We start from the raw sequence: 27,559 nt of genomic DNA on the forward strand, positions 1-27,559 counted from the left end.
CGCTGTTGAGAGACATACAGCCAATATGCTCTTAGCTATTAGAGGAAAAACTTTGGCAGGGTGCAAGAACTCCCTTTTCCAAAGGGAAAAAGACACTGGGCAAAATCATACGCATGCACACTTCCCAGCTTCCAGTAAGATACTGCAAAGAGCACAACACACACAAAGACTGAAAAAAAACGCCAAACAACCAACCCTCTATAAAATAAATGTTCTGTGAGTGGCAGAACTCACAAAAACTTACGTCCTTTAATGCTCCTGCCTGCAATAATCAGTTTCTCCAGTTCCCGTTAGGATACCCTGAGGGGGGCAATGGACACCACAGCCCACACAGCTGGGGAGGTGTGTGCTGCCACCCACGAGTGACCCCAAGGAGAAATGGTGCCTCCCTGGCACTGCATGCCTCTCCTTCTGAGGACTCCCCTGGTCTGGGACACTCTCTTCTGCCCAAGTATCTATTTCCATAAAATATGCTGTAATATACTTTTGTTGGAGTCTTTCAATCCCCTGTTAAAAAGTTATTGCAGGGAACCAGAACAACCACCCAGTGAAATCACATACGCCTCATTTCCTTAGGAAAATAGGCAAAAGATGGCCCTCCAAACCATTACTTCGTATTGCAGTAATTCCTGCTACAACAGGACTGTGCTTCTGAAGTCAATGTGGTTGGTTCCTTTTCAGCTAGAAACATTTTACTGCCCAAAAAGGACTAAATTACAGGGAGGAGAAGACAACTCTTGCCTTCATTCCTACCAACTGAAACTGTTGCAGCACATAGCTCAAGCTGAACCTATGCTTCCTGATCTGCTTGGTATGGCTTGTAACCTCCCCACTGGGGACGAGCGAAGGCTGTAGTTCTGCAGCACGGAACAGGACGCAGCATCCTTCCACCCAGGCAACAACCATTCAGGTGGCTGTTCTTCTACCCCAGCCACAGCCTTGGAGGGAAGAAGTCCTTAACCTTTAGCAACAACAAAAGGCAGATGTGAGGCAGGCAGGTTTGAAACGAGGTTGTTCACGCTGAAAATAGCAGCTGGATGATCCTGCTGTGAACTCTGCCAGACAGGGAAGGAAACACTAGGGAGAGTGGGATTACTAGTGCTAAACCAGATTTAATCCATCATTATTAAAGTACTGACATTTCCCCACTCTGAAACCATGACAGTCCTCTCTCTGAGGGGCCAACCATGAGACCAACAGTAGAATTTCATTATGTATGGGCAGGGAAGGAGGTGCCAGGACTTCACCACGTGACTTACTGGAAAACTTCTGCGTATAATGAAGGCACTCTGTCTAGCTTGTTCACTGGAAGTTAATGGGAACAACTAGGCTGCTAATTATCTCCAACTTTATTAGCTATGTTTGTATGAAGGGGTCAGAAATTCCAAGGACTTAAAGTTAGAATTGGTACTGTAATTTAGCATGTCAAAATCCTGTTTCAGTGGACAAGTGTGGCACACGTGCCAAAAGCAGGTGAAACGGAAGGAAGCCCACTTGAGTAAGTGCAAAACAACACTCATAAAAAATGGCTTCTCCAGCAAAATAATTCTGAACTCAGCTGACTCATTAACTTAAATACTATGTTTCTGAACATGAAGTTCCCTTACACAAACAAACACTAATCAACAGAGAACATTCAAAACATATTAAGGTGGTTGTCAGGAGGTCATAAAAGCAACCAAATATGTAATTAGACTAACTCTCCAGCTGCTAGAAAGCAATGGGGAGTTCATCCTCTCTTGAGCACCAAAGAGACTGGTAGGATTTTCTGGCTTCTACTGTGATTAAAGTGTTTATTTAAGGAGACAAGAACTTCCTAGCTGGCTCCGTAGATTTTTCTGGCCAAACACCAGCAAACCGCACCATCTCCCCTCCAGCAAGCAGCAAGAAGGAGCACACACTCTTTCAAAAGGTGTGGCTGGTACAGCCCCCTTGGTGCCAGACTTGCCACTCATTCCTCACTTTAGGTCCCAGGTTTCCAGCTCACCATTTCTCTGGTTTTCATTTCATACATGATAGCCTCAATTTCCACTGATTTTCTCCTACAGACACACAGTCACAGGCCTAAGCACAAAAAGAAAGAGCAAAGGAGAGGTGGGCGAGGAAAACATTCAGCAGCACTCTGTGACTTCGGTGTCAGCATAAACTTGTATTTTTAGACAATCCTGCTCAGCGAGAAGCCCATGTTTCAGTCACACAATTCTTGCAGGTTTATGTATCCCCATAGCCTACCCCACTGAGTCTTCTGCTCTAGAAATCAGATGTTGCCTAAAAGTGATGTCAGAAAAGACTGGAAAAGCCCCAGTGTATGTTGTTTATCTGGGAGAGCGGGAGGGTGCTGCCACTGGAGAACGCAGAACTCACAGATATTCATTGGCCTCATCTCTGAAGATGTTACTATAACAAGGAGGATTCTGTTGCCCTGGAATCTATTTAATTTGATTCCCAGTATTCAAAACTGTAAACAAACAAACAAAAAGTTGACAATTGTGCTCTGCCATTGGCTGGATTTGTGCTCCTAACTAAAACGCTTGAACATCTCTGAGAGCATCCCCCTGTACTGCCAGTTTTTTCAGACTGCTTGCATGCTGTGCGATAAGCCAGAGGAAAAACAGCCACCACAGCCACTAACACAAATGAAGCTCAGCAACCACGCCCATCATCTCACTGCTGACAACACATCTGCTCTTTGCATAGGTTTCAGTTTGCTTTGCTATTACTTACAGACTGGAGGCAGCTCATACTCCACTTCTAAAACAACCCTCTCGCCAACGTTCTTGAGCAGGCTGATGATCTCATCATGGCGAAATTTGGTCAGGTTGATTCCATTGACAGATTTGATGTAGTCGCCTACATCCAACTGGTCACTCCTAGGAAAAAGTACATATTCCTTTTGTTAAAGACAGATCTGCTGGCCTGAACTAACTAAATCCTTTAAATCACTGTATAGTGATGATATGAAATATTCCTTCCATTCATCTAGATTCAAACAAGTTGATCTTTCAAACAGAAAGTGGCATTTTAAGATCTTAATCTAGTCTAGTTTGTTAAATGTTAGAACAACAACATTCTTGCATTATTAACTTCTGATGTACAAAACCAGCTGTACAATAAAGGGAGTTGGATGATCTGACTGGTTTGGGCACAGGATCTGGGAAAACATCATCTTCATGTCGCCAGCTTTCTCTCTCTCTTTGGGAAGCGTCCAAAACTATTTTTTGTCGACAAGAGTTGCCTTTCCAGCTAACATCACAGCTACAGGAGATAGGCCACAGCCTAAAAGCGTATGTTCTGCTCAGTTACTTGGAATGATTTAGCTTAACATCTGTCTTTTGACCTGTTTCACTTATGAATAACAGGCTTTTGTTTTCCATTCTAGTAGTAAGCAAGGTAGCTATGACTTTAGACTTATTTTTAATCCTAAAACCAGTTGATGAACAGGTTTGTTTAGATTAAATTATGGTAGTACTATGGTTAGGTTTTCAGTTTGTTTTTTTCCCCCGAGTATTTTATGCCGCTTCTCTCAAGTTTCTGTTCAAGGACACAAAACAGGAGAAATAAGATCCATATAATTTAGAAGAAACTTAATTAGTCTTATGATGACTTTCAAATATCTCATTGGTATTTCTAGTTTTTGTAAAGTAGCCTTGAGGGAAGAGGGGGACCAGCTGTTGCTGTTTCTCTCTGGGTTTCTCCGGTCCGATGGGCTGCCATTATAGATGCATCTAGTCACATATTTGTTAGTGACCTTTCTGATGCGGTACATATTTCTGAAGCAATCACATCTTATAATGCATTTTGTGGCTTGAGATGTGGTTACCTAGCAGCGATTCCTCCTTGACGAAGGTTAGATACTCTTGGTTTCCCATCCTTGTCGATTCCACCCGATACTGTAAGCCCTAGGGTGGTGCCTTCTTTTTTCATTAATTCAACTATTGTTGAGCCCTTGAATTCCTCTGTTGAAAGAAAATTATTGGCATTATTAAAATTTAAGTGATAACACAGATGTTGCCTTTCTAAAATGTCATCCATTTTCCAAGAAAATCATTGTGTATGTTAATAAGAAATAACATGTACATCTGGAGATTCTTTATGTTACAATTCACAAGTTCTGTCTGCAAGGTCTGCATATAGATAAATCTAAGACATATGCTCTGTAAAAGGTTATTAAAAACTACACCAGCGTGCTAGTATACTATACAGAGCCAATAAATACAAAGGCTGGCAATGCTTACAACTAAAGGAAGTTGTTTCACATTTTTAAAAAGCTATCTTTTCTCATTTTCTGCTTTCTCCCTCTGAACCCCATGTATTATGAAGTATTTCAACTGATTAACTAAATAGAGAGGTAAAAGACACAATGATATAACGGTACTAGAAAACTTTAGATCCAGACCCACCTTTGGGACCACTAGTAGATGTTAACGTTAATCAAAACAACTGAACATTACAAGAATCCAGATGGAGATTAAATGTATCAGATCTTAACAGTTTTATTCCTTATTTTTACACAAGTAGATCTCCACTGTAACTCTCTGAAATCTCTGCAGAACAGGTATAAAGGAAGTAAAGAGCTTTCATAGTCATAGTTACATATAAAATTTCTCTCACATGCTGTCTGGGACACCCTCTCCTGCAGTTTGCCCGGTTAGCAGTCTCAGAAAATGCCCAGCTAATCTCACAAACCTCAACAAATGCAGGTCACCTGCAGTGGAAAGCCTCGAGCTCTTGAAAAGAGATGTCCTTACTGCACATGGCTGGACAAGGCAAGCTACATATGCAGTTCCAGCAGGGCTGCAACCGTTCGGAACACCACGAGGCAATCATACCTCATGTCCAGTGTTTCCAATTAGAGAAGACCTATTAAAACCACCAGCTGCCCCAGGTATCCTGGAAAAATGCATTAAGTCCTAATGATCCACCTAGAAAATTATGAAATCATGGAAGGATCATCCATCTCTCTGGTCCTTTTCAGCATCAATATGGAGCTTTTAGGTGAATTAGTCAGATACAAACATCATATACACACTGTGAACAAACCGTATGTCTGCATTGCACTAGCGATCTTGCTGTGGCAGCTTGAGATTTAAAGATGAAAAGCCACCTAAAAAACAAGCATGTTCCTTTGTATACATTCATATATTCACCAGTAAGGTCTAGAATGAGCACTATACAAAAAGCAACAAGGATCTATCAATACCTTTCCATATGACTAAGAAGATGATCTAATAAATCTTGACCTCGAGATGAAGAACAGCTGCCCTGAATGAGAATTGCCAAACCTGAGCAAAACAGAGATAATGGCGGTGGGCAGAAGAAAGCATTCAGAAGAGCCTCCAGCCCTGATGGAGTATTCTGTAAACCTTGGTAGTACTTCTACTAGGGTTAACTGCTGAATCTTTTGTAGAGTAGCATCATCCTAGGCACTATTCCTGTTCCTTTCTAGGTGGCTGACAGGCTCTTCTTCCCATTCTAGGTGATGATGACCTCACTTCAGTTATTGACATTTTTACCATTATACAGCATGACTGAAGTGCTTGGGCAAGAATTCTCCTATGCCTGAAAAAGCTTGTACTAAGACAAAATTCTGCAGTGTATTCAGTCAGCAGCATGGGTTGTTGAAATGAGTATTTAAAAACTGTAATGTGTATTTGTAAAAAGATAAGATTGCAAGAGACTCTGGGACTAAAAACGTGCCTCTATCCAGTCAGATGCAGACAGGAGCAAAGCTACCTGGTACATTCTCCAACTTGGCTGACACCAAACCATCATTTGGAAGCTACTGAGCTTCTACAATGTTTGCTCACATCTGGCCTTTTTGACAGTTCAGAAAGAACAGATGTGATTACCTGCAATCGAATATGTAGACTTGTTGCATAGCTGTAGGAGACACTATGGATCAAAATGCTGCTTTCAGTTTTATATAAACCTGTAAGTATTCATAATGATTACAAGAGTTAGTCATGGTACTTACTGCAAACAAAAATACTGTACATTTACACCAATGATGCAACCTCAGGTGCTTGGCCGGTGTGTCACACTTGTTTATTCAGGGTTTACTCGATTGTGGGATCTGGAGTCAAAAGGAAAACTCCCCTCTCTCCCCCACCTCCCAGACGGAATCCTTTTGTACTTCTCAGTAGTACAATCTGGCTCTCAGGACCATCTAGATTTATTTTGTTTTAATCAAATACTTTGCTAGAACATGTATACATGACATCAACAATGCACTGCACAAGCCTAATCTTTTGCTGTGGCATAATACTGCCACGTGTTTTGATCTTTTATATAGGTTCTAAGTTTGCAGTCCAATACTGGGGAATACGCTGCTGCCTCAAGTTACAATGTAGAACAGATGGCCTATGCAGTGTTTCAAGCTAGCTAATGATTATACAGTTCCCTGCAACTACCGGCATGGAAATTAATGAGTAGGCTTGCTCCTTCTCACCATCTACCCTGACAAGTTTCTGTATACCTCTGCTGACAGAAAATGGACCTCTAAACACTCTTCTCTGGTAGGCAGGAGGGAAAGATGCACCACCACTGTAAGGGAGTGCTAGTATGAAATGCTCATCGCTAACTGACAGATAAGGTCATCTACGAGTATGCAACAGTTTCATTAGGTTTGCACCTCTGAAAGATTTTGTAGCTTTTGTTGTACATCAACATAGCAGGAAGAAATTAAACTACCTAAGCTGGTTTGGCTTGTAAGAGACTGTTATCCCTGGAAGTGCTCTGAACCAGTCCCATTTGATACCACAGTCTCTCCATTTTTCATCTTTGCTTTCTTAAATTGCATATGATTACTATTTTTATAATGCTATATATTTCATGGTTACTTATCTGCATTGTTTTGACATTATTATTACAGACTAATCCTACTGGAGTATTATTGAAATGCCCAATATTAGAACAACCCTGGGACTTCATTTCCTGTACCTGCTATACCGCAACTAATGCAAGGTCAGTCTCTATTCTCTAGTTAACACAATGCTGTGTTACTCTTTGTGGGTTAAAAAAATCAAACTATTTCATGTATCACCTCACTCATACTTACGCCAACCAGCACCTAATTAGTCAGAAGTCTCTGGGGCCTGTTCTTTCCTACACGCACTCCCACATTGCTAATAACATTAGCATAGCCAGCGTCAGAAGGGAAGGCAAAGAAGTTATTTCCAGATTTCTTATAATTTATGAGTAAAACTGGAATTGAATTTACAAGTCTTTTGCTTAGTGATAAACTGAATAAAGAACATGAGCTTAAGAAACGTAACAGTTTATGAAGTATCAAGCATCAGAATGCTGCTTCTGCAGCACAGCTCTGTGATATAAGCCAAATGAATTATTCTAAAATGGAACCAAATGATGGTTCTAAGTCTATAAAAAGCCCAAATCAATACCATTTTACACTTCAGTTGGAGAAATGCACTTAAGAACTTCCTCCCCTCCCACCATTAACAACTCCAGCAGCACTCAGCAAAATGCAACTCACACTGGGTCCTGCCTTCCCTCGTCCTGGGGAGCATTTTGGGTCCCTGGGTGGTGGGATCAGCACCTGCCACTGCCCCAGGACTGTCATTGCTTCCTACTGCTGCAGGGGTGATCCTGAGCACACATCTGTCCGTGCTGCAATAGCTGCCCTACAGCTTTGCCACCTACGTCTGATACAAGGCTCAGGAATCCTGTTGAATCCTGGAGATGGGCTTGGCAAGGCAAGGTGAGTGTAAACATGCATACTTGTACACACACACACACAACATGGAAAAGAGGCATTTGGACAATGCCCTTAATATGATTTAACTTGGTCAGTCCTGAATTGGTCAGGCAGTTGCACTAGATGATTGTTGCAGGTCCCTTCCAACTGAAATATTCTATTCTAGCCTAGTCTAAAGAAACCTTCTTCACCAAAGAGCTTTGCTTCAATCTACAGTCCTGTAAGGTGCAGCATACATAGCAGCTGAGCTCTAAAGAAAACATTATGCTGCTGTTTTCTTAATTCCTGGTCTGGATGCTTCTCTTAGGTTCACTGCTGCAATACCATAACAGTGTGGCACCTGGCGTGCAGCAGGGTCAGTTGGCGTAACGAGACTATGATCTGCCCTGCAACCTAGAAGACTACAGGAATACTCAACACAGAACAGGAAAACTTCAAAGATAAGAAGGTGTTCAAATACAGGACTGGGTATATTGTACTGTAAGAAGATGAATAAATGAAACAACCTGCAGCTAAGTAAAAGCCAACAAACACCATGTCAAACTAATTTTCTTCAAGGAAAATAACGTCATGATGAAGTTCCTAAAATTTTATACATGTTCAGACTTTCTGAAATTTCCTGCCTTTTGATGTTTGTAAATAACATGTTTTAATGAATAAAAAGCATGGAAAATAAATTGACTCATGAGATTTTTGTCCCTGGAATATATTCACTTCTTCAAAAAGAAAATTAAATACTAGACTACAGAAGAGATTTTTTCACAGAACAACATTTGAAAGATGAGAGAACTCTTAATCAAAAGTTTTATCATCTATTTTCCATATGCCTACAATTTTATCTCTTAATTTACTTATTGAAGTAAAATTGACAAACATTTCCCTTCATTCCAGGTATTGAATGTCTTTTCTGGCCCTTCTGTGTTAAAAATCAAAGAAAACTCTGGAAATTAACACAATCAGGTCAAGTGCCTGTATCCTCCACCTATTGAATGAGTTTGTTCATTGCAGCCGGGACAGGGCATAAATGGAACTTAACTTAAAGGTAAAAAAAAAAACTTGCTGTTATTGTCTCTTATGAAGAAAATACATACACAATAAGTAATTGGTGAGTCTGTTGAAAATATAGTCAATGCTGTCCTTGTGTGGATTTTCCCTGTATGTCAGCAGAAATTCTGCAGAGGAAACATTTTGCTTTACATTCCAGGAGGCATCTCACAGATTAATACAAAATCACATAAAGATAAAGTCAATTCCTAAGAAACAGATAACAGTTTGTTTTACTGGGGACATCACATCTACTCAATGTTTCAAGTCATGCGGGTAGGTGTATTTCTCTGAGTGTGACAAAAGGGATGTCAAGTGATGATGAATGCTCAATTCTTTGTTGCCCTTTTCCTGACTGGCTGTCGCTAACTCCTAAAACACCTAAATTTTTATTAAAAACAAGCAAACAAAACCACATCGGTAAAGAGAACCTGAAAATATGAAGCTGACCTTAACCTACTCTGTGCCATCTCCTCCAGCTGGTGAAGGGACAATCCCCAAACCAGTCCTAGTTCAGAACGCAGCAGCCCACAGCAGAAGACACACTGGTATGAGGTGCATCAGAGCACATCCACAAGGCACAACAAACTGCAGTTACCAACGAGATTGTAAATTTAAAACAATGCCAATGCAGGTTGTCTTGGGTCAGCAGCTGGGCTAATGTGATTCTGGTAACTTGGATAAATGTTGTAGAGGTGGAATGTTGTACCATTTCCAGTGAAAGCAAAGGAGATGGGTAGAACAGACTCAGCTTATACCAACAGCTATTTTGGTTGTGTACAGGGCATTAGACAACCCTATTTTTCTGCTTTTTTTCAGCTATAAGAGCATCTACAAGATGACTTTGCCACTGCAGAAATATTATCTAAAACCCAAATACCTTCCACCAGTGCTTATAAACTGGAAAAAGTCTGTTACCTGGCTTAGACATAACATAGAAAAATCGAATAATGGTATATTATGATAAACCACAGACCACGATACATAGGATGTGATCACATAACTCACTGGAAACACCAGGCCTGCAGGACACGGCAGCAGAGCTCACCTCTAGGTTGGCTGGTTTTCTGCCTAAAAAGAGCTTAGTTCTTGTGCTATTTGGTTTTGGGTACATTTGTCATATTCTAAGGCACAGAAAAGATACCTTGGCAGCCAACTCTCTCTATATCAAACCTGAGGCATACAACAGGGGTGGTCTTCAGTTTAGCATCAAATGTAAGAATTACATTTGAAACTCTGTTTACACACTGAAAGATTAGAAATGAATCTAAATATTCCAAACCTGAAATCAAATAACCACCCACTCAAAGAGAGTAACAGACAAAAATGCCTCTTCGTTCTCAATGACAAGAACCTCATCAGCCTTTTAGGAAAAGAGTATTGGAAGAAACACCTGATATATGACACAGTTATCGACACACACCACAGTAATTACTTTCAGGAGTGAAATGTTTAGTGGTACTGTATGAGTAAGACCCTTTCTACAACAACAGCATCTGTTCTGTGTGAGTGTAATAGAGAAAAACCCACAATCAGCTGTCAGAGAACTGCATTTCATTGTTTTAACACTGACGAGAGTTAAACCATTATTACCCTTGTAAGGCATAACGTCTCCATCCTGCAGCCTGTAGTGCAGTTATGACATACTGTCCCAGTGCTTCCTGGGCAGCAGCAGAGCCATGCTAGCACGTGTTCAAGAGCCAATATCCTGCTTGTGTCTGAATCCACCCTTCTTCAACAGCAGTGGTAAAAATCATTTGTCAGAAAAATGCAAAAATGGCATGGCATGCCATGGTGTGGTGTAAAACCAGTTTTCACAGGAAGCAGCTTCATACAGCCGTGATAAGGATGTTCTCTGTACAGCCAACTTTAAATGGGTGGCTGTTTCGAAGTTAGAGAGGGAAAAGTGGTCCATGGAAGAAGTTGTATAAGAAGCAGAGCAGAGCAGAAACGAACTCTGTAGTTTGCTTTCCACCCCACATCATGGACTGAAAGTATGAGCCAAACACAGAACAAGCCCCTCCATCTCTACATTTTCTTGAGACAGCTGGTGACAAGGCTTATGGAGGAATAAAATTAATGTGAAAAGTAAGTAGATATGTGAAAACAATTTTTGTTTCATTACACCTCGTTTTTGACTGTGCAGGAGAGCCCAACAGTGGGGAAGGGCAAAATCACAGCCACTGCAAAAATGTTTAAAACTGCCATGCCATTTGGTGGGGTTCTTAGTTTTAAGGCATCTTGCTGTCTGTTTTTTTGCTTATATGCTTCCTGTTTTCTGAATTTGTGTAGATACTCATAAAGGTGGAACATAATGCAGTGCAGAACATCTGCTTAGAAGGAAACTGGAAACATACAAATTACAGTTTTATAATACCCTATTATAGGTAAAAAATCAAATTACAAGTTTGAATTCTTCTAAGTATATTGAAGAACAATCTTTTAATTAAAATGGATTTAGAAAGTAAGATATGGTTCAAGTTCGCATGTCAAACGTAACAGAATTATTATTAATAATCCTTGAGCAAATCTTGGCAGAGAAATTCAATTAGAGGAGGAATTATTAATAAAATTATAAAACATTAAAACATCTGGCTTCAGTAAATATGAACACTTTAATAAGAAGATGCAGATTTAGTGAAATCATAACAACAAAACTTTTTTCTTCTTTGCATTATTACCAACAAAAAAAGACATTTTATCCCTGACGTACCACAGTGCAATGTGGCTGGAATAGTTGCAGAGTGAACTACAAACTCACTCAGTGATGTAGGCTAGAATACAAAGCATATTTATTCCTTGAGCTAGCTGTGAAGTTCTAGCATTTTCACTGATGGCTTTCTTTGGGAGAGTATCTGCACTATCCACTGACCACCACCTGCATGCTTGAAGATCTCCAATGATCAACTTCCTTATCTTGGGATAAGGACCCATTCCACCATGAGGCACTTGCTAGGTTTCAGTAAGTTCAAGCATTTTTCTGCTTCCACATTATCCATGGTAGCAGTTAAATTCCTGAACATGTGCGGGGCCCAAAGCAGCTCGTTAAACTGTCAGGATGGAGCTTTCTGAAGGAAGGACATTGGAGGGTAGGGCAAAAGAAGCACAGTGACAAGCAACTCGATGGTGTCAACCTTCATGACCACTTCAACAGAAATACAGGGCTTTCCTGAGCTCAGATCTCTTTGCTTCCACACAATGTCAGTTTTTTGCTTGGATGGGGAACAGGCAGAAGGTATTTTTGAGCTGGACCTTACATCCATAGTTATGTCAAATTTCTATCTCCCACATAAAACAAGTGGCTCCTTTTGAAAATTTTGCTTTGTGCTGTAAGCAACCAAGCCTTAAACTCAAGAATGGCCTGTACATCAGCAGTGCTTCCCCGAACACCTCTGCATGTCTCTGGTAGGCACTATCGATAAAGAAAGGACAGAGCTCCATAACAACATTAGTCTTCTCTTGATTTCCGCCTGAACTGGACGAAGGCTTCAGTAACCCTCCTCCCTTGCTAGTGAAGTCCTGCTGCGCAGAACAGCAGAGCTTTGACGCTGATGTGGTATTTTGATTTATAAAACTTCTTCCTGCAGTTCTGATGGATTCACTTCCAACTTCCTCTCCATTTCCTTACTGAGAAATTAGCATGAGGACAACTCTTCCTAATTAGCACTTATTTGTACTGAGGTGACAGTATTCACAGAAGTGCAGCCTGACTGTTCCAGTTTCTCTGCTTTCTACACTTATAAGAATGGATCAGGCAGGAACGACTACAGGACTGATTGCATTTGTGCATTTCAAGGCATGAAGAAACCACTGAGAACAATTCTTTCCATGATCTCCTGAGTGACACAAGCAGAGAAACATGATATAGCGATATCTGCAGCTACAGATCAGCTTTTAGAAAGATATCCAATGTGGCTTTGCAAGCATCATGTGATGGAAAATCTGCTACATGCACAGGTAATTTCTATCTGAATTAGAGGAGACAAGCCTTCAATCCCAAGATCTCATTACACTACCACCATATTACATTCAGGTTCTCCCTGTAGATACAGAACTGTAACCTCTAATCAAATCACCTCCTAATCTTCTTTCCATTTTAGATTAAGAACTGCCTGAATTGCTTAGGTTTTTGCAATTTAAGACATGTTTTGCAGCTCCTCCAGTGTTTCAACATCCTGTGGCTACCGGATAAGTTTTAGCAACACTGCCATTAGATCTCATTTCTCCATTTGACCTGTCATTTATTTTTATTAAACATACTTTGAGTTGCCTATCATAGTCTACAGTTGCTACATAATTTAACCTTTTAGTTAATACAAAGCATCAGTCTTGCTTTTTACGACATGGATATCAGTAGTATCATGCCAAACCAAAGCAGTAAGGATCAGAAAAGAATATAGTGATGGTGTCAGTTCTTTTTCAGTAAACTGTTGTACAGCCATTCAAATAATGGATGGTGAATTTTCAAATAGATATTATGATGACTGAAATTTGGAGGTATGGGCCAGTAGAACTTTTCCTAGGAGCAGATATTTTAAGTTTTCAGGGGTCATATATCTCTTTGTTTGCAGAATATACGAAGTTGAATGATATGCAACCCCTATCTTTCTACTTGGTAGTACTGAGGGAGATTCGGCAAATCGGTTTATCAAAGTCTCTGTGTGCCAGATTAGACAATCCTTGGAAAAATGAGAAATGAATTTTTTAAAAAAGAGAATGAATGAGAAAAATGGGAAATGAGAGTGAATACTTCCTACAGATTTTACTTTTTGTCCTTTGTGCTCAGTGATCACTGATACCTTTATGGTTTGCTTACTCCCTACCTTTGTGGAAAGCTACAACCCAGAAAAGTCCACTCCTGGAAAACAGTAGTTCAAAAAGGGGCTGAAAGAATGCATAGCTATGAATGTTTTAAAATGTGATCTGATAATGAGTCATTCTTTTTCTATAGTTCAGTCTGATATAAGACTGAAGTTACAAGGATGGCTTAGGGAGATATTTAATATGCAACAACACCTGACCAAATAGGATGCACTGAATTTTTCTTGTTAGGTGTTTATAGTAGAACAAAAAAATGCCTGTGACAAAAGGACCATTAACTTACTCAACATTCAGGGTGAAGAAAAAACCTAGTTAAAGACAAAGGAAAAGCAGGGTTAAAGAACCACAAAATAAGCTACTGGTTTATATTAGAATTTGCCAAATCATAGGAATAGCGATGACTTTAGCTGTCAGTAAGCATTTAAAATCCACAAGGATTTACTATTTCTGTAAAAGAAGTTTGCCAACAGGAAAAAAAAAATAAAAGAAAAAAGAAAACGAATAATTCAGGCATTTCTCAGCTGCTAACCTGCACTCTAACTCTCTAATCAATCTCTGTAGTTATTCCCTAAGGTTTAATGTATGCATAATGAACCAATGGCAAAGAGGAATGAAGACAGATGCATTCATTTGCATGAACTAACTTAGATAGTCAAGCTTGCTGAACAAATCACTGCAGCGAAACAGTAAAATGCACAGCTGCAAGAATGTACCTATGTGATTTTTTTGTCATTGAAATTGCCAGCACATGCACAGAATTAGCACAGAAACTGAAATGGCATCGTATGAGCACCTAGTAATATTGTACAGATTAGCCTGTGAGACAATACGAACATTTTACATCTTCAGGTCACTTCAAGAAGCTGCATGGAGTTCTTAGTGCAAATCTGAATGTGACATCAATGTAAGATGCTTATAGTATCCTGGAGCAGTCTCATTATTACATGCCGCAGGAAAAATAGATTTTCCTCTGTCAAACTCCAAAATGTGATGCATGTTTCACAAGGAAGTTTTTTTGGCTTTTCTTTCCACATTTCCTCTTATCCTCCAGAAACTTGAGGTGAAAAGGAACAAAGATGATTACGCCTACCTGCCTCTCTGAAAATATTAAGACATGCTAGCTATATATTCTGATTCACGTCTACTTCAAACACACATCTTGTTTTGTGTCTATTACAATGGCTTTCTCTCCTTTTGGTGACTGGGGGTTAAGACAGACAGGTAAGTGTGTCTACGATTTGAAGAAATAGCTAAAATCTTCAAATAGACCAAAACAGAAAGATTCAGCTAAACAGTTTTACCTGGAGGCTTCAGTGACATCTTTCATTTCAAGCAAAATGCAATGTACAGAATCTCAACAGGGACGCTAATAGGGGAAACTGCTAACACGACTCAAAGCACGCCTGTTGAAAATACTTATTTTCAAGTAAGGTTGGCTGTGAAAAAGAGCTGTCACTTAATCAAGGCTGTTCTTAAGCAGAAGGAAACTGCCTGCTTGTAAGCCCTTCTTCAGGTTGCTGACTCCATGCAAACAACTCATGAGAAGCGACTGTCCCTGTTTCTCCTCTCCTCTGCTGTTAAAGGATATGCTGCCAGGTTTTTTTTAAGGAAAGTTATTTAGAATTTAAATATTTAAGTTTACAAAATCACCTAAGGAACCTACCAGGCCTCTCTGAATGCAGTGGCCTCAGCATAGAGATATTCTATTATCATTTACTGTGCAATTTGCTAACCAGAACTAGAGGAAAAACTACGGGAAAATTCTATTTACATTTGATATGGTTCCATTTGGTGTAAAACTACTGAAAGTTACACAAACGAGTGTATTCTCAAACTTTTTTCTTCTCCAGATATACCAACATGGTGTTTTTGAAACGAAATCAACCTCTGCACTCTGTGACCTGTGTCTTTTTGCTCCACCTCTGCTTACACTGGGCTGCTCCCAGCTGTATGCCCTGCCGCGTGCCCAGAAGCCTGCAAAGACGGAGGCCCCCACGCAGAGTAGTTCATGTACAGTTCAGTTATCGTTCGTCATTGGATTTATGAACTACCCCAGGTTTAATAAATTGATGCTTTTCAGATGAGTTTTGCATCGCTGGGAAATTTCCATCTAGATCAGGCACTGAGCATCTGCAATTGCCATTCATTTCACCTGAAAAGACTGGTGCTTGAATCTGCTTTTTCTTTGTATTACTATACTGTTAAATTGCTTTGAAAAATTGTGATAGGCTTACTCACATGACTAAAGCAATCACAACGGCATAAATCATCCATTGCTTGCGTGCCCCAAGTACGACATCAAACGCATCAACCTGAACCAGTTGGATTCCTTAACTCCTATTTTCAGCTGCTTTAATGCAAAAAAGCACCATGACTTAGACTAGAAATATAAAAAACTAATTCCCCCTCTTTGTTTTTCTATGTCAGATGAACACTTTGACAGCAACAACAAACCATTTCATTTGCTTCCTTTTAACCCTTTAGTTCCTGGTGAATAAACTGACCAGAAATCTAATTACAGATTCAAATTTTGCAGCTATAACTTCTGAAATCTTTAACGATGCCATGCCAGTCCTTAACTTGTATCAGATACTCAGATTTAACAGCTTGGTTTTTCCTAACTTACAGCCTATCCTATAGTTCAGGCATACATATAAAGGATACCATATGCCAAACATGCAGACATGTTTAGTGTTTCTGCCATTTTTATAACATTACTTACATTAGCACTGTTAATGGGAGCGTATCATACCAGTTGGAATGTACCTTATGGAGCTAAGATTTACACCAAAGAACATCTGGCATGATAGGATCTGTTTCTATTCCTAAGAATGCAACAAACGGTTCATTAAAATGGCCAGAAAGATTAGCATCATTTATAGGCACAATTTGGGAGAGTAGAAGAGGCTGCTGATGGTATCTAATACTGCCCAGAGCTATTTATCTAAACTGGAGAATTTGGAAGACTTGCTAACAGTAAATGTTTCTAGACAGGATCTATGTTAATTCCCAGAATTCAGCTTATTCTGAAGGTCACCACCTCCAAGATTTTTTTGACTGAAAATAGATGAAAAAGGTGATTCCTGCCTGAACAAACCTATCTAATAAACACATTTGCCCTATTTTTTTCTTGGCATTTGTAAAACATGTTCAACTATTGTATGGGCTTTTCTTCTAAGCTTGCTTTGCATAAAAGTCTTGCAGGTCCCGTCCCAAAAACCCTTTTCCACTAAGGGCAGATTTACATTAACAAAATGTTCCCAACGTGACTCTATAAGCGTGGATATAATGTCAAACCCTCCCAGCAGAAATGAAGTCATAATGGGGGGAAAAAAGAAGCTAAAAAAGTTTAGACCAAATTGTCAAGTAAAAGAAGAGAGACAGCACTTCTTTGCTGATGTCACTTTGCCTACCCTGAAGCTTTACTCATTTAGAAACACCGCAAAACTCATACTTCTAACCAACCTGGCTTCACCAGCAATATTTTCCAGGAAATACCTAGTTTATACATCTTACAGATGCCTGTAACAGGAGTCCTTGCTCTGGATTTTCTTTCCCTTCTTGGTTAAGCAAAGTCTGGAGCAGGTGATCTTCAGGCCATAACAGGTCTGCACATTCATCAGGTTTTTCCCCAGTGAAGACCCAGGACTTATGATGAAGATACAGATACCAGCCTAATGCCAAGTGCTACAACTTGATAAGAATATTTGGTACGGTTTTGAGCTTATGATGTTTAATTTTAAATCATACATGCTTTAGAAAAATACAAGATGACGCCCTGATATCTTCTGATCCCCAGATCAGACCGGCCAATGATATTTTTACAGGGTATTGAATATATAAAATGTGCATTGGACCAGCATATAAAATGTTCTAAACTCTACTCCAACTTTATATACAGAGAAAACTGGGACTAAAAAAAGGTATCCATAACTTACCAAAAATACTCTGAGACTCTCAACACCCTCAACTCAGACCATGAAAAATACATCTTACAGTCATGCTCAGCTATTAGCTATCTTAGTTGGCTAGCACTTAAGCTAGAGTGACTGACTTAAACAGCTTGTCTATTATTTTCTGTTCTGTGGGATTAAGTAAGTTGAGCTCCACGATTTTTACTATCTTCCCATCCACTATATGCTCTCTATGGCACCATTACCTTGTGTTAGTGGGTAAGGAATAAAGCTCTTGGATTTTAATGGTCTCATTAGAGTTAGGTACCACCCTTATCATAAAACTACAGAAATTCTTTACTAGGCATCTGGTTTTGTAGCTAGAAGTTTGTAATGACTTTCAAATACACTTGCTAAATTTTCAGTTCTAGAACTAATGACATATCTTTTAGCCAGAACTCATCCTGAAAACTTTGGAAAAGCGTGTGCATTTACTCCCATGAGAATATGTTTCATGCAAGTTATTTAGAAATTATTATTAATTTTGATTGTATGGCAGCACTAGTTATTCCTGACAGATTTGGTCCATTTTGCCACAGTCTTGGTCTAATGGCAAGATTTCCCTACACAACCTCTATCAATTTTTACTACTAACTTTTGTTTACAGAAGCAATATTTTTGGGATCAATATTCACAGTGTTACCAGGTATGATCGCTCATAATTTGTCAGTGATATCTAAAATCCAGCTGCAGCATATGCCCCTAATTTTTCTATGACATTGAGGTTTTACTACCACTGAGGTCAATGCTCATTTTCTGTATCGTTTATCTGACAAGTATTTGGGGTCACAATGTCATCTAATATAGGAAGAAGGTCTTGGCAGGATCTTGCCTCAGAGAGTTAACTATTAAGCTGGGCTCATTTTGCTTCACTGATAAAATCAATTTGTATTGAAGATTGGCACTTATTCCTGCTTGGATTGATATCCACAGTGTTCTTCCATCAATGTTTTCTGTGAATAAGATCACTGAAATCTCTTGATTTTGGCATCGTTGCTATTTTCCCTATTAAAATTTTCTTTGTTTTGCTTTCTGTACTCTTTTCAGTTTGTTAATAAGTAAGACTTTACTGAAAAGCCTTCCTTATGTGCTTATTCACACAACATTAGTGGCTTCCCAAGACCACGCTGATACGAAGTGAGAATGATATCTCCAATTTGGACAAGGACAATAAACAAAAAAAGATAAGCATCTGCATTCTACTAGCCCGTATATCACATACAAAGTTAATAAAGTCTCCCAGTCTATTAATGTAAGAGGTATGAATAGATGTATGCACCTATATATAAATATCTAAATACAAATCCAGTGGCCAGTAAATTAATTATTATATCAATTTGGACAGAAAAGGATTTGGGAATCCTGACAGGTGATCAAGACTCTCACTGGCCAGCATAATTAATGCAAACCATGAACATCTAACATGACAGTTTTACACAGCAATATTTAGTACACCTTTGCATTTAGTGAAGTAGTGACCTTCACTTGGATGCTTTATCTCATTCTTGTGACACGATTCAACAAGATTACTACTTACCAAAGAGAGGGCAGTAAAGTCAGAAAAGAGCTTTCAGAATAGTTAAAGAAGCACGCCTAGGAGCAAAAGACCCCAGAAACACAATCTGTTTACTTAAAAAAAGGGAGGATTAAATGGTGATTTCATAATGAAGTACCTATAAAAGATGAAGTGAATTTTGATGAAAAACAACTCTTCATCACAAATGAGGTAAAGCTGAAACCACCCATACTCAAGCTAGAAATAAAAGCAGTGAGGCTAATTAACCACAAAAGGCTGTGATGGATTTTGTACCACTGGCAACCTTAAATAGATTGACTGTCCCTCTGAAATACAATTCAAATATATGTTGAAATATAAGTAATATCAGGGAAGTTGCATGTTTAGTTCAGATGGTCACCAAGGTCTCTTCTGGCCCACAAACTCCATGTAAATTCACAATAAATACAGTAAAACCTTAAAGGATGAGATCTTTGTTCTTACCATAAATAAAAACTAGCTTGTAATAATGCTATAATTACTTATATTTAACTTGTGGTCTTATGGCTCCTACACAAAACAGACATGTCTATCTCTTATCCTACACTATGAGGCACAAATTTATATCTCTGCCTGCCCCACATACCACGAAGACACACGAGGAAGACACACAACCACCCAAGACTCTCCCTCTTTTGATTCTAAGAAGCAAGAAAATGCTATTAAACAAATGAGCAAAGAAACAACCCTTTCTCCATCCACATGAAACACTTTAAAGCACTTTGTATTGGCAAAATGGACATATAACTTTGTAACAACAAAAAAAAAAGTTAGATTTTTATGCAAAAGTCAAGGTTTACAGCAAGAGCTAGTAGCTTTGACCCACTGATAGAGTTGAAAAGAAGAGGCAAGCTATTATCTAGATCTGGGATTGCATATTTTGGTGTGACAGGGCTGTTGTCTTTGTAGATTATAATCACTGCAGAAACTGAATGGGATATTAAAAAACAAAAAAACATTAACTCCTTTAAAGAGGTACTGGAAAATACATTGGAATGCCATTAAAAAATCAAGTTAATTATCTATAACTGTAAGATAAAAAGAATCTATCAACTGCAAAAAGACCCAAGTAGGCAAATGATAAAAATTATCCTCAACTTCTCAGATTAGCAAATTACTCAGACTTTAAAGAAACATGCTTGGATTTCTTTTGCTAGCCATATGCTTCTGCCTGCAGTATTGTAGGACATAGGGCTTTTGAAAGACAGCAATGACCTGCTGGGACAGATTAACACTCCACCTAGTCCCGCTCCATCTTGGAAAGCAAGAAAATTAGGTCCTGTTTACAGAGAGAATGAGAACCTGCCTACTCTGTCCCATCCACTCCTGCCACAGTTCCCTAACACCTAGTACTGACATATTAGAGGGTACAATGCTCCTCAGTTTTTGTAATATTTACATATGAATCTCTTGCCAATTAAGCTATTCCATCCCTTCTGAATCCACTGACTCAGTCTACATCCACGGCTTTACTGCTTACTCTTCCTCTCTGGTGATACTGGATCCAGGAGGATTGTCTCAATTGAATGATGCAGAAATCAGTTTCTTGTTGAATCCATATTTTTGTTCCAGTACTGGACTGATAATAGCATGGATAAGAATGTCTAAATAGATTTCCACCCAAGAGAAAATGATACTACCTCAAAAATTTTTAATACATTTCCTCCCTTCTGAACTGACTGAGAAACCTGAGCATCCTCATGGATGATCATCTCATGTAATTTCTGTTTTTCTGAAGACATCCCCCTTCTCCTTCCATTAAAACCCAGTCCTGCTAGCCTATGGAAATGCAGTAGTTTTCAAGAGGTCAATATCAAGCTTTAGCTTCTCAGTGACCTAAAACAACAAAGAACCTCTGGGAGTGGCAGTGGGCTGTTCTACTCCACAAGAGACAGTCAAAGTCCAGTTTCACAAGAGAAGTGTTCCACAACTACTTGTGGACAGCAGAGATTATTGGGATTGATGAGTCTTGTGTTCAGCCAGGAATGGATTGTGATCAGGTACACAACCACAGGGTTACAGATCTCCATCTTGCCCTGACCTTTAATGATCATATGGTTTTTCTCCCTCCTTCTATACTCACCCAGCTTGTCCAGCTTCTCTTTCATAGACTAAGTCTCCATACCTCCCAAGCCTACGCTTGACCATCTTTGTTTGGCTTTTCCTAGTTTCTCTTTCCTCACATAGTTTCTACAGCCTGTTCTCTCTTCTAACTGAAACGTTTAAAGGAGAATAAATTTTTCAACAGACACCACTGACACCTTGATTAAAATAAATGAAACCAACCATCACAAGGATGTTCGCCCTTTGTGGGCTTCAGAGAGCACATCAAAGTTGTGCAGGAAAACACCCAGGAGATGGGATGCTCAACCCAAGAAGCACTGATGCTTCCCAGCCTATTTTCAGGTCCCAGGCGCCACTGAGAAACCCTGTGGTGTCACAGTGGCAGCAAGGCAGGTTTGAAGGTTTGTGCTTCAAACTAACAAATGGCCAATGAAGTACATGCACATGTACATGCTGCAAGTGCGTCTTCCAACTCTGCCCCAAAATGTGTGTGTGCAAGGGCTAAATAGCCAAAACAGTTTTTAAAATGATGTTATAGATACTATATGGGGTTTCATCCTCATCATACTACATATAGCTAAACTCATTTTGCTGGGAAAAACTGCAGCTGGAATGATTTAATATATTTTATTTTGAAGGGCTGAAGTCTGGTAAAATTATATGCAATGAAATCCAAATATCTATAAATCCCGCTCTACTCAGCGCTTGTCAGGCCACACCTGGAGTACTGTATTGGCTGGGCCCATAATCAACTTTTAGAAGTGAAGACAGTTTAAAGATATTTAACTTTTGAGACCTCAGATCAGTTCGATTTGAAAAAGTGCCGTGTTCCTCACATACAGTATTGCCTTTAATAACTTTTCGTCCTCATTTATGATGAAAGGAATGAAATTAGGTTGTTCTCTATTCTAATCCTTTTCAGTACTGAAAAGCACTAGCATGGTGGAGTAATTGTTGATCTGTAAAGAAAATGTGTAAATAAATTATCAGCAATCTCATTTAGGTAAGAACTCAGTAGGCTTTTTTCATTTTCTATGAGCGCTAAACTTCTTTTGGGTTTATCTGTGTATGAATCATCTTTATACAAATGCTATATATGAAATCATTCCCAAAAAATTATTTTGGTAGAAGGGAGGGAGTATTAGGAAGAAATCTTACTTCTTTCAATATGTGAAAGCAAATCCAGGAATTTTCAGTGTTGATAGAGAAGCAAAAAATATGTAGCTCTGCAGATGCTTCACAGACCATTTGATAAACCTCCAGCAGGTTAAACAAACAGACAGGAAAGACTGTAAATGATACAGCAACTGCAGCCTCTCATCAAACATGAAAATCAGCAAATGACTTTGCAGATATAATAAACACCTCAAGTGCAGAAAAGCTTACTAGCCTGTGATCTGCATTTCACAGGTCAAAACTCTTGCTTCTGCTAGGAAATCACCCAAGATAGTTACCATAATAACTGTGACTGCAGAGGTTATTGCTAATGGATTTCTAAATGCTAAAAATCTCTTCAGTAGCAAATCTGAGCATTCTGTGGTGATTTTAAAAAGCACACAGAACAAGTAAGTGTCTATGAGACAAATGCAAGTTGAGGGAAAAAAGTGCTTTTGCAGACGCATACTTCAACTTCCTAACACGGCCTTCACCAAGGTCTATATTATTTTCAGGTTTTACTTCTGCAATAAATTATTTTTTCCACAATGAGAACTACGAAAAAGGTAGGGGATGATTTTGTGACAGGTTTCCTCAGGCAAATCGTGCTCTTAATCTGCACAACCAGTTAGCCAGTGAAGACTATTTAGTATTTTGATAGGGAATGAAGGATTAGGGCAAGACAGCACAGTGTCCATGAAATCGGAGTGCTTATGAAATCTGAGGGAAGCCGAAGTCTAAAGCAAGGCAGGTTTCTTTCGATGAGGCTGGAAAAGGTGACTGAGGTCTGCACAAGTTAAGCAACGCTGCTTGAGAAGGTGGCTGCCGCGTAGCAAATGATGCGAAGTGGGTTGCTGAAGTTAGCAGCACTCCATCAAAAAATTAACAGGATCGTTTAGATCTTCTGTGGTTTTACTTGACACAGGCATCTGAAGGAACTGGACCAAGTTAACTGCAAGCATGAGAACAGCTATTTTTGAACACCTGCTGTCTTACCAATGCCATATTAAACACAGAGGAAAAACAAGACTGGCTCTGGAGGTGTGTTTGCACATACGTAAACATCTATTCACAGGGGATGGATCTGTCACATTTGTCAGTCACTGTGAATCTGGCTCAGATGCTAACAGCTGAGCTACAAGAATAACAACCTGGGAGCCATCCTCCCTCCTAAGCAGTGTCATTTAATGAACCTTGTATCCTTGCATCACACCAGAATTCCTTAATTTAAAAAAAATTTTTTTTCAATTCTTCCTATCTCTCTGTATTACTTTATATATTTCTCCCTTATTTCCAATATTATCTTGTTATTCTAGTATTATACCGTCCTGTGTACCTTTTCCTCATTTAAGTTGTAGCACAGCACGCAAATGTTAAATTCAGCTAATACAATTTGGTATCGGCAACTCAAGCACATCATAACTGGATCACAAGTTCTGTCTCTAACTGTAATCTATACTGGATCCTGGAATTATAGATATATTTTTAAGTCTCAATTATTTTCTTATTTCTTCACATCCTTTGCTTGTTTTCCTATAGCAATATATTTTTGTTTTCAGGATGAAACAGACATTTCTATATGTTATAAAACCCCCCAAATCACTGTGAAGAAAGTAGAGTGGTCTTTAAATTCCTCAGCTTCCAGCTGACCTACATTTGAGTTTGTTAGCTGTGGGCAGTAGACAAACCCCTCAGGAAAGCCTCATTTGGTGTAGCCTGAGACAGAATACGAACATTTGCTGCACAGCAGGCTGTGGGTCAGGGAGGGGAAAAAATGGCGTACTTTTGTATTTCTGTAAACAGCTAAATAGCACCTGTATGCGTTCAGAGCCAAGGATCAGAAGGAAACTGTCTTACGGCTTTCTACTGACATATATGTTGTGTATTTAAACATTTCAGACCCTGAAAGTTCCCAGGACATTAATTATTGTTTTTATTACAATAATTTAGTATTTTGTGACTTCTCCTAGGAATATTTTGTGTCCTAAGCAATTACTGAGGACACTACATCATACAGTAATTATTTTTTTAGTATCAGCACTGTAAATATTATCCTTGCAAGCCATTTTAAGGTTCTTTGATTTGCATGCGCTCCCTTCTAGCTCAGTAGTTCAAAATTCAGCCTACCCTAAAATTATGTTTGTTTTAACATTTCATTTTTGCATTATAATTCTGTTACCAAACTCCCCCAAATGAGGCTGCAAAACTGCTAATACCAGCAATACCAGAGCTTGAGCCACTGCAGAGGCTCTGTGTTTTCCCTCCAGTTTGATGGCTAGCCCCGCTTTTGAGATCAAACACTGTACTGAAACAGGAAATCTGTATTATAGCATGCTTCAAAGAATCAGGCAGTGTGCAAAGAAAGCACAGTATTCACACATGTACAAAGGAACTGAAAAATCTGGTCACTTTCATTTCAGACTTCAAAGTCTTCAGAATTTCCCTTCAGAGTAAAGGAACTTATTTTAACAGCTGCATCCCTGCATCCCTGCAACTGCATACAAAACTTGCAAATGACAAACAATTAAAAAAAAAAAAATTGGTTAGAGAAAAACATCCTTCCCATGGTGGAGAAAATATCACGGGAATGGTTTCTAACATCTAGGTTTGGTCTTTCCTTCTCTTCTCCATAAGGGTTGGCATGCACTCTCACCATAAATGCATACAATTTGCCTGTTCAGTAGATCAGGTATCACCATAGAATAGAAGGTGGCTGGAATGAGATTTGGGAAGGTGTAATGGCTCCTGCGGGTTCCAGGGGCTGGCACAGCTGGAGCACAAGGGTAAGGTGGGAGGTGAAACAACAGTGGATCAAAGACAACATGACGAGGGGACAAGACTTCAAGGACCTTTTGCTAGGGCCACTGAGCAGGGCAGAAGGCAGGCAGCTGTGTTTTCTTCTGTCCCAGAGAAATGGAAATTTCCCCCGTTTGAAGAAATATTCCAACCATGTCTGCTCATTATTTGGCACCGGTTCTTTGAACAAGAATTTTCTTAGGAGAGAGACAGCTACATGACTGCAATCCTCCTAGCTAAACTAAATCTCTGAATTTACAGATGATTCAAATATCTGTCCCAGACTACAGTTTGAGTTATAGTTTTGAGCCCTTGACCACTTCAGACAACAAAACTTCACATTTCTAGAAGTCTCCCACAGTGCAGATGTCTGAGCCACTAGATGCAAGAAGTAAAAAGTATGGACTTTTAAAAATTTAATGTCAAATAGATTGGGTACAAATTATCTTTTCCCTATAAAAATAGACTTTTGATCCAACTAGAACTATCTGCAGAATTTAACTGAAACTTACTATTGGATTTCAGCCAACAAAAATAAAACATTAAGAAGCTGAAACATTTCAGCTTTTTAAAAACTGTGGGGGTTTTGACTGTTTATTTTAAAATGTTTGGGTTTTTTTTGTTGTTGTTGTTTTTTAATAATAGCAACTTTTAAGTCTCAATAAAAAGCACAGAATTGGACTAATACCAAGATGAAACTTCTGTTCCAGATTTTATGAAATATTTTAATGAGCCTCAAGTTTATGGTGTCTTTTTTTTCTTTCATGGAGGAATTATTTTTATGCTTGTGTCAGGTCATTTCTTTGCCTTCCATCCTCCTAGTTTTCAGTGAGTGAATTGAAAACAGATTAATAAATAAATGAAGTGAACAATTTCCGCAGCATTAGTGTAGACAGACTTTTCCATGTTGTTAGAACAGATGAGAGGGCATTGGATTTTAGTCTGGAAAGTGTGGGAGCAGCTATTCAGCCTGTCTGTGTTCAGGACAGCGCTGAGAACATGCTTATCTTTAAGCATACGTTAAAGTCTCCTTGATTTCAAAGTGCCTTTTTAGCAGTGGTGTCAGCTTTTGACACTGTATCAGTACTGCTGGAATATTTGATGCCCTTTCTGAAGCTCCTGCAGAAATAAGCAGCTACAGGAATGACACCCTTTGACTCAAGTGCTATTGACCTAATGCTTCCCCTTGGCTAGGGACCGCTTCTGACCCTCGGCAAGCCGGCAAGAAACCTCAGCCCAAGAACTCCGGCCATCTAAACCTAGGGATTCAAGAGGTTAGCTAACAAGTGAGTATCAAATATTTTATTTTTAAATGACAAGACTTTTATAACTGGATCTGTGATTCTGACGGAAGGGTCTTACCCATGAATTTTAAAACACGCTTCTTTCATTTATATACCTATGTACTAGTCCGACAGTGTTAGTTTCCTGAATGAGGCACAGTACACACTCCTTGGCTTCTGTAACCTACTACATGAGCAGAGTAGCAATAAGGTTTCATTATATAAAGGTCAACAGTCTAAATGTAAAGGTTCACAGGAGAAAATCTGTTTCTTACTTCACAGGCTGCTTTTCATGTTGGTGTTACCTCAAGCCTCATTTTTACATTAAGAAATTCTGACTGTAAAGCTAAATAATGTTTCAAACAGTCATGTATGTATAACTAAACACCTATGCATCTGCAAAATTAAGTTCAAGTTTCAAACTGCAATTATATTAATACTTATAATTTGAATTAACTATAATTTCAGCAATTCTGTAAATCCCTTTGAAGGGATCTGTTGCTTGTTGATTTTGTGCCATGTGAAGACATGATAAATATGACATGTAGTCTCATCACATGAATAATGCATTCCGCATCTTAAGCAAGCAAGTTCTGCTCCAGAGAGAGATGCCTAATCCATTCTCTGCTTCTGGGGATGAAAGGAATTAAACTCAGTGCACTGATTTCACAGTATGTGCTCATTTGACTTTAATTATAAAATGATTATTTCAACATTTTTTCCTGTAAAATAAACCAAGCTTGAGCTCCATGTAACCTCTATAGAATTATATGCCTTCTCTGTGCATTCAATCTTTGCTCATCAATACTGCATTTTCAATACAATTTCACATGGAAGGATAAAAACAACCGCTTGGAGTTTACAGTCAGTATAGTAGTTTCAGGTCTCACAGCAACAAAAGCTGCTCTTTTTGATATCTGGCCAAAGGAAGGACCACTGGAGTACTTTAAAGTGAATTCAAATGTCACAAGAAGGAACCTTCACCAGGCCCAGGGAGATGACACAACCCCACACTATGCTGGAAGTTTTACATCACACATGCTGGATATATATTTTCACTAGTATTTTCCCCACAGACTTTTCAAACCAGTGCAAGGCTCAGTATAAGGTATTTTACCTTGCTAAAACCAAAGGTTTTGGCTCATTCAAGGGCCAGAGCATTCCTTGGGAATAG

The 27,559-nt window shown here is 39.1% G+C and overlaps 1 protein-coding gene and 1 long non-coding RNA gene across 18 annotated transcripts in view; one reads left to right on the top strand and one right to left on the bottom strand.

The window, feature by feature from the left end:
• Window positions 1-27,559, bottom strand: part of GRIP1 (glutamate receptor interacting protein 1) — a 334,186-nt gene that overhangs the window by 78,736 nt on the left and 227,891 nt on the right. For all 17 annotated transcript variants that reach the window (XM_064448992.1, XM_064448948.1, XM_064449022.1 and 14 more), the window contains 2 exons: window positions 3,821-3,956; window positions 2,725-2,870 (listed from right to left, as the gene is read on the bottom strand). In XM_064448992.1, the coding sequence (XP_064305062.1) occupies window positions 2,725-2,870; window positions 3,821-3,956 (282 nt within the window). The remainder of the gene's footprint in view (window positions 1-2,724; window positions 2,871-3,820; window positions 3,957-27,559) is intronic.
• Window positions 6,413-8,378, top strand: LOC135314231 (uncharacterized). The gene is made up of 3 exons (XR_010373677.1): window positions 6,413-6,515; window positions 6,872-6,963; window positions 8,022-8,378. It is a non-coding gene; the product is annotated as an uncharacterized LOC135314231 (long non-coding RNA).

The sequence above is a fragment of the Phalacrocorax carbo genome, chromosome 1, assembly GCF_963921805.1.
Source record: "Phalacrocorax carbo chromosome 1, bPhaCar2.1, whole genome shotgun sequence".
In the NCBI taxonomy this organism is placed as follows: domain Eukaryota; kingdom Metazoa; phylum Chordata; class Aves; order Suliformes; family Phalacrocoracidae; genus Phalacrocorax; species Phalacrocorax carbo.